This window comes from Photinus pyralis, unplaced genomic scaffold, assembly GCF_008802855.1.
Source record: "Photinus pyralis isolate 1611_PpyrPB1 unplaced genomic scaffold, Ppyr1.3 Ppyr1.4_LG9, whole genome shotgun sequence".
In the NCBI taxonomy this organism is placed as follows: Eukaryota; Metazoa; Arthropoda; class Insecta; order Coleoptera; family Lampyridae; genus Photinus; species Photinus pyralis.
Window position 1 is genome coordinate 22734347 of NW_022170878.1, and position 8501 is coordinate 22742847.

The 8501-nt window shown below is 40.6% G+C and overlaps 1 protein-coding gene across 1 annotated transcript; it reads left to right on the forward strand.

Annotated features, from left to right (window-relative positions):
• The first annotated feature begins 1092 nt into the window (after positions 1-1092).
• LOC116180096 (toll-like receptor 3) lies at positions 1093-8089 on the forward strand. Its single transcript, XM_031499930.1, has 4 exons — positions 1093-1183; positions 4803-6822; positions 6893-7368; positions 7437-8089. Exons 2-4 carry the CDS (start codon positions 4808-4810, stop codon positions 8045-8047), a joined length of 3102 nt encoding a protein of 1033 aa, XP_031355790.1. The 5' UTR covers positions 1093-1183; positions 4803-4807; the 3' UTR covers positions 8048-8089.
• The last annotated feature ends 412 nt before the right edge of the window (positions 8090-8501 follow it).

Genomic DNA, 8501 nt, shown 5'->3' on the forward strand with positions numbered 1-8501 from the left:
GGTATTCCAGGGACGGGGGTGGAAATATTAGTCAACACAGAGAAATCCCGCAACCGATTCGTTAGACGGTAGATGGTTTTTTCTTCAAGAATGGAAGATGCACAAGGACGTCGTCGTGCAAGTACCGCTATAAAGTTCGCGATATAGAACAAGAGCCTTTTGGGACTGCATCTCCGCTGCAACTGTCATCCGTATTTCGTTACGCAACAGTTTAAAGAGGGGGGTTGTGCAGCGAATACTCCAGAAATTCGGATAGACATCGAGGCGCCATGAGAGAGTAGTCATCGGCGATAAAGAACGAAGGCGGATGTGACGTAATTTTTCCGAGAAATATGACGTGTTTGTTCGAAGACGTTCTGAAGCGTCCTTGAACACTCGAGGACATTCTAGAAAGAATGTTGTTTGCGATATACGCAAATCGAATTGTGTTTCGAGTTTGGTTCCAACTTAGATGGGCTTGTGCTATGTTATAAATTGTAAGTGATAAATAATAGTTATTGTTATCAATTAATCCATTTTAAGACTAAATTTATAAGTTGTACTAAATGACATTCCTAAAGCGAATTGTGCTAATATCAATATTGTTGCTTTAAAACTGTAAACATCTGAAACAGTTTAGGGCTTGTTTAGCTAAGTTAACAACAGATTTTTTAGATTATAACACGCTGAAAAGTTCTTCCCTGCTGTTTCAGCCAAATTTCAACTTTTTGCAATAAAATAGGAACACTAACAACTTCCAGGGAAGTCGTAGTGGGAGAACAACGCTAAGTCGCTAACACTACCACTACCCTATCAGGTCCGATTGAACTCAACCTAGTCAACAGACGGAAAATGGGACACAACGTGAAGAAACAATAATTCTGGAAAGCGACACTCTGAAAACCAATGACTTGGTACTTAAACAAAACGACAACTTGAGTCCTGGGAAGTAGCCCCTTGCAGAAATTTACTTCCTTCAGGATACAGCACTGTACCCATTACCACCCTCAAAGGTCATTTTCGATAACAACTCCTCTATCGAGTCTTGATTACTTGTCTTGTCTTATCAGAATCGGATTTCACAGAAATGTAGGTAGGTATAAAACATAGTAACTCGAGTGTATGTGCCAAGTTGTTAAAGTGTCAATAGCATTGAAAAGTAAAACTGTTTTGCACTTTTGTTAGAAACTCCTCAAATTTCTGGGTACGTAAATTAATGCTGTCCTTTAGTAACAATCGCCATTTATTCCTTTTCTGTCATCCTATTTTTCCTGCTCGCGTTGCATTTATTTTTACTATTGAACTTTGTGCTCGACAAATAATTTCTTATCTTGACTTGACTCATTCAATCCGAGCGTTTATTGACTTAAACCGCTTAAACTAAGCTAAAGAGCAATATTTTAGGACCACATCACTTTCCTTTCATTTTTCATACGAAAGAGTACAAGGGTGTAGTATCAATTGAAACGGCGAAAAGGCGCAAACAGATGAATGTCTTCTGATCGGCTCCTGAAAGGGTACGCAGCTCGTGGAAGATTCTGATGGGCCAAGAAGGGCGCAACTATGCTCCTAGCTGGCTAGTGGAGCAGCAGCTTGTGATACTACCCTAGTCTTATAGAACCATCTAAACCTTTTAAGTGCTCAACTTGGAGATTAGAGATCTTCTGTCGTAAACCGTCCTTTATTTGGTACTTGGTTAAACGTTCCCGTACCTACTCTTCGTGGTACCATGAGGGTTTGAGGACGTTCACTCTCACTTTCTTATTCCAATTCACTTAGATTCATCAAAACCATTTGAGTAATCCATCCTCTGTTCCTTTTGTTGACACTCTGACTTAGTTAACGCCATCAAAGCATTTTAAAATGATATCTCGAAAACCGTTTTGAATATTTTCATGAAATGCTCCTAGCTGGCAACTCAATAAAGGATATGGGGATAGAAATTTTCACATACCTTTAAAAGCTTTTCTTGTGTCGATGTTTAGGGGTTGAACGTAAGTGAGGCACTTTTATTTTTAAAATTCGAATTCAAAAATAAAAACCACGTATGTGTTAATATTTTTTGTTTAATTACTTCCATGGTTACGGAGCTATGATTATTTAAGATATTACAATAACTTAATTACACATTTTTCAAAGTCTATTATGCTTAAGAAGATGTTCAAAATGGCTTCTTTGAGCTTCCAAACACTCGTGAATTAATTTCGTACCCGTTCTGACATTTCAGGTGTCATTGATAATCGGGCAAAACGTATGCGGTCTTTCGTGTCTTCTAAAGTTCTAGGCGCGGGAGTATACTCTCAAAAAGGTAAAATCCGGGTACCAAGCAGGCCAGTTGACCGGACCAATCCACCTGGTTTCAAACATTTCATGTAAATAATTATGAGACTGTATTGCATAATGGGGTAGAGCCCCATCCTGCTGAAACTGCATGTCAAGATTTTTAAGTCTTCGCCCAATAATTTTCTCAATTCATTTCTTAAAAAAATTGTGTACATTCCTCCATCTAAATGTTCTTAAACAAGTTGTTAATCAGCATATGCAGGATTGAAGCGCATTTTTGGTAATAGAGATCAGTATTTTATTAGTGAAGTTTAAAATTATCAATCTCACGAGTAATCTAACTCAAAATAGACAAGCGCCTGCACATCTCCACTATATCAGAAAGCTTGCAGTGAAAATTTGCTAGCTATTGTTATTGCTGATATCTCAGCCGGACAGCCAACCAGCCAGTCAGCCATAACAAAAACTTAAACGCTTACTTTAGTATATAGGCCAGTAATATAACATAGCTCATAGCTATTCCGGACAAGCTGGAAATGATTTTAAACTATTTGATTTAGTGTTAATAAGCCAGTCTAAGGAAATTCCCATCTCTACCACATATGAAAAATTCTTACCTTAGCCCAGGTTCGAACACCCGACCTTCCGGATATGTAGCCGAACGCTTTACCACTGAAACACATAGTCAGATGCAATACCTACTTTACTAAAGTGCGGATGGTGAAAAATTTGTTGTGGCTAGCACAGATACCACCCGCACACCAACGCATGGGCGATTCTACCCTTTTGTTAATACTTGCACCAAATTTGGTTTCAATTGATTCACTCGTTTAGCGGGAAATGAGAGTAAAGACCGACATTATCTGAGCGCCTCTGCCTCAATTAGTGTCTCCATAGCTGCCGTAGGGGACTTTATCATAGCCCATCGTCCATGATTTTCTATATTTTTTATTTCCACTCTGTTAAACGCTGCCTTTAGATCCATGAAAAACGCATCACTTTTCGCGCCATTTTTGTTTCCAAATCCATCCCCACCGGTGTGTGTAGTACCGTCGGCCGCTTCTCTCCCATTTCTGAGCCCCATTCGTTTCCTTTAACAATTTTAGCGCATTTTTTAAGAATTTTTTCTATCATCTTGTTTTGTACATTTTTCTGTTCTTCCTTCCTTCCAACTCTTCCTTTTTCTTTCTTTTTCCATCATTGCTTGGTATCTGTCCCACCACTCCTTTCCCATCCAACTACCTACCTGGTGATTTTTTTTCTACTTTAATACTCTCCTATACAATATTAAATTCGTTTAGTTTTTCCAGTATTTTTAGCGCATTTTTTAAGAATTAAAAAAATGTGCTATTGTTTGCGTTTTGTCCGTCCGTCCGCCCGTCCGTCCGTCCAGACCCACTTCTACGGTTTTGAACTACTTCTAGGGGAATGGTCCTAGAGTCCTGGAATTTTTTGCAGTAGGTAGCCTATACCTTGAAGCCCCCCCCCCCCCCCCCCCACCAATTATTTCCCGAGATGCTGTTTTTGAAAGTAAAACGTGCATAACTTATAACTTTTACGTACGACAACCAATAATGGTCTCAGATCTTGCATACGCATGCCTTTAGTGGTGCCAAATTAAACTTCAAAAAAGGGGGGGGGGGGGGGGTAAACACAAGTTCTACCCTTCATGGTATTCTAATGAAAGGTCTCATCGAAATAAATTCGTTTGTACAAACTATAACTTTCCCGTGTGACTCTGTTTCGAGATCAGTGAGCGACGGGGCCGGCGGGGGGGGGGGGTTATTAAAAATTAATTTTATCTCTCATTGCATTGTAATTAAAGGTCTCAACGAAAGAAACCGTTTTCTACCAACTACTGCCCTTCTTTCTGTCCTCTTATCAAAGTACTGGGAAGAGGGGGAGTGGAACTAGTTATATCCTTCATGCTACGCTAATGAAAGGTCTCAACGAAAAGAATTAATTTCTACCTCTCGACCTCTTATCGTGATCGTGTATATTCCCTTATACCTCAAGAACGAATTGTCGGAAGAGGGTACTTACAAAGGGCGATTGAGACGTCTGCAAGAAATATATCCCTTGGTGATGTCAAAACAAAGCTATTTCAGTTAAAAAAATGCGCTTTATCTGCAGAAGAGTTGTGCACAATTTATACTTGCTTCATTTGCTGGTACACAGATAATCAATTTTCGACCGATTTTATTATTACCTACAAATTCAAAGAAAATGATAAAAATTTATTTATTTATTACTTATTTTATTTTTATTTTATTGTCTTTATTTTATAGTGGACGGAGTGTTAGCAATTTGCTACTCTTCCCACTCAACCCACTATACAATCACAAACAGCCATGCCTTACCTGGGATTCGAACCCAGGACCCTTGTAGCCAAATGCCTAATGGGCAAGCGAGGTGGAATTAATCAGGGGGAATTTGATATTTTTGATCCAATTTTTACACATGCCTACTCTCCTATTCTTTCTTAACCGGTTAACCTTAACGTTTAGTGTTGCCTCATTGTAAAGTCTCTGTTTTTTTAGGTGAAATGCACCGCAAAAAAGGCACGCTTCTTGCCTTACTGCTTCTGCTAGTGCAAGAGTCAAAAGCAACTTGTGTTGTCCAAAGTTGGTCTGAATGTACTGTCACCTGCACGAGTTTGGACGGAATTGGGTACTACTTGTGCGACAGAACTGTGAAATTGTCCATAGAGAATACGACTATCTCAAAATTTAAAGAAACCACAATTCCAAAAAGTAAATCTTCACTGCAGCAACTCTCTCTAAGAAACTGCCAGCTGGAAGCAATTGCCAACAATGCCTTCGAAAGAATGCAAGTATTGCGACAACTGAATTTGCAAGAGAACAAAATCACGACCGCCGGATTCCTAGACAACAAACTTCCATTGCAAGTATTAAATTTGAACTTCAATAACTTGAGGAGTATTTCCGTAGATGGAAATTTACTCGGACAATTGGAAGAGCTTTACGCGAGCAACAATGATCTTCAGAAGGTCAAAATATCCTCAATGAGACTTCGAGTGTTAGATCTTTCAAATAACAAACTCCTCAGTGATGGCAGCTTAATTTTCACAAACGTAACGACGCAGCTGAACGTTCTCAATTTAAGCTCTAATCCCTTGACTACATTGAGGTCGCACTCGTTCGTTTATTTGAGAGGATTGTCGCAGCTGTATTTGAAAAACTGCAGTCTTCAAAGTGTAGAATCTGAAGCATTTCGTGGAATGAGTAACTTGAACCTATTAATATTGAGCGACAATCATCTAAGGGCGCTACCCCAGTATGTTTTTGTGGAGTTACCTCGCCTTCGCGAGCTCCACCTTGACAATAATCATCTGTACACGTTGCAGCAGGGCGATTTTAAAGGACTTGCCGCGTTGAGGTTCCTAAATTTGTCCAACAACCAAATTGAAGCGCTTGACAAAGATGTATTTCAAGGGCTGGCAGGTTTGGACAAACTCATTTTGGCTAATTCCAAATTGAAACGGGTCGGGGTCGGGGTGTTTCCCTCGACAAGTAATTTAAATTTGGTGAACAACAGTTTGGAGGTGTTGACAATTGACGTTTTCAGCGCGGTAACTGGAACAATCGATTTGCAGTTTAATCCGATCAGAAGCCTCAGTGAGGGAACGGTTTCAAGTGCGTTAAAAGCAATGTCTGTAGATTTGGTGGGTGTCGATTTTCAGTCATTCAAAAGTGGTCTCAGTAGGTTTAGTGGGGTACGATTTTTAAATCTGTCCCATACAAACTTAAGACAGATCGCATCTAACGATTTCGCCAATTTGGCGAATTTAAACAACCTAAACCTGAGCCACAACAGTTTGTCAGTGATTGTGGAAGATTCCTTCCGTGGCCTGAGCGGTTTACGCAGTTTGTGGGTTCGGAATAATTCTATCCATGAAATACGGGTTGGAGCATTTAATGGCTTGCAAAATTTGAGGATTTTGGATTTGTCTCAAAACTTTATTACACACTTGTCACAAGGAATGCTTTCGGGTTTGCAGCGATTGAACGCTTTAGTCCTTGCGCAGTCGCACATAGTTAACATTGAACCCCAAACATTTCAAGCTTTAGCGCAGTTAGCAACCTTAGACCTTAGTCACAATAAGTTAGTGGTCTTGAAAGCTAATGCCTTCGTTGGAGCGACAGGGCTCAACAGCTTGATTATTACCAGAAACTTTATCGAGGAAATTGCGCCGGGTTCCTTTGCAGACCTGCAACAGTTATCATTTCTGGATCTATCCTTTAATAATCTAGAAGATCTCGACTCGAATATGTTTAAAGGCTTAAATCAGCTACAAAGCCTCAAGTTAAACGGAGTATCCTCCCAAGGGCGCACGACGATTAAAGCGGGAGCCTTTAGTAGTCTACCGTCGCTGGCATCAATATACCTGCGCCAAAATCATTTCAAGCTTCTAGAAGGTGGTGCTTTCTCCAAACTGGACAATTTGAAACAAGTTTACTTTGATGGAACCACTGTTACGGCCATTGGAAAGCTTCGCATTCCAAGACATCGGGCACATCACAAATTTGAACCTTTCAGGTTTACTTATTAAACACCTAGAGCCCAACGCATTCAGTTTAATGAGAAGTTTGATCACATTGGATTTAAGCAACAACAGCTTTACTAAAATTAAGGGTACTTACTTCAACAACCTTCCTGAACTGAGAACCGTTTATTTACGCAATATTCAGCTGGGGGAGGTCGAATTTGGCGCCTTCTCTCACTTGGACAAGCTCAATTCCTTCGACTTTAATGGAACTTCAATTGAAACGATCCAAGGCGAGGCCTTTACCGGAGTCAACTCGTACAGTTCCTTTAACTTGTCAGGCTTGAATATCAAGCACATCCACCCTGACGCCTTCACCAATATCGCAGTCTGTTACGAAATGAATCTCAGCCACAACCTCTTAAAAGTCATACATAGAGGCACCTTCGGAATAGACCAGCTTAACAAGTTGGACCTCAGCTTCAATGAAATTGAGGAACTAAAAGCTGACACGTTTGACGGTTTCGGTTTCCGTACGTTGGGCAGTCTAAGCTTAAAAGGCAACCGACTGCGCCATCTTCCATTTGGCGCGTTTTCAGGTATCCGAAACATCCGGCTAATTTCACTTGAAGAGAACCTCATCCAGAAAATGGAACCGGGCGCGTTTAACGGTACGCTGATGTACACGGATGGCAAAATCGTTTTGAACTACAACAAACTGAGGGTGTTGCACAAAGACACCTTTTTGGGCATTCAGAATTTGCAAAGCTCAACATTGCCCACAACAATCTGAACGAGATTAAATCGCAAGCTTTCAACGGGCTGGACTCCTTGAAAACGTTGGATCTGTCAAACAACATGTTACACACCTTGAAGTTGCAATCGTTCGCAGGTTTAACGAAAGTGGAAAGTTTGGTATTGGCAAGTAACGCTTTTAAAAGTTTTCAATTTGGAACATTTTCTCACACGTCCACCCTGACGTACCTTGACATTTCGAATAATAACGTCGCCCACATCGGCGAGGGCGTCTTCTACCCTCTACGAAACCTGGAGCGATTAAACCTGGAAGGCAATCGCATGAGGCACTTCAACTACGACGTTTTCCTGAGCTACCACCCTCGCCTTTCGAAATTCAATTTGAATCACAATATGTGGCGGGGATGCAATTGGCTGGCGGAGTTGCTAAATGCATTGAGGGTTCGAAAGGTAAATTATTCTGAAAGATCCCGTGATTACGCTAGTCTAAATGTAGATGGTATTACCTGTTACGAGGGATAGGGTAAGTTTCCTTCCCGAGAAGAGAAGATGAACAACCCTATGGAATGGCACCCGAACTCGCTTTGAGTTTAAGATTTCCGAATTTTATACCTACTATATGGATAAAATCGCATATAGGTGGCCATTTAGGTGAGATGGCATCGTGTCGCGAGAATTACACGGCTTCCTTTTCTGCTATTGGTTTTGTGACGACGCTGGTCGCGGAAGTTTCGTTGGTTTCGTTTCAACTTAGCATAAATAGCGAAGCAAACAGAAAAAAGGCGAGACTGGTAACGACATGAAAGCGTACATCTCGTCTGCGTGATTAATTGCGGCAACAACAAAGTTGACGCAAACAGGGGATGAGTGCCTACAGTTTAGGTGTACAGTTCGGGTAGACAATGTAGTTCTGAAACTTTGAGATTTTATGCTCTAGTTATAAATAATTCTCAAAATTAAAATGGATCGGAGTCTA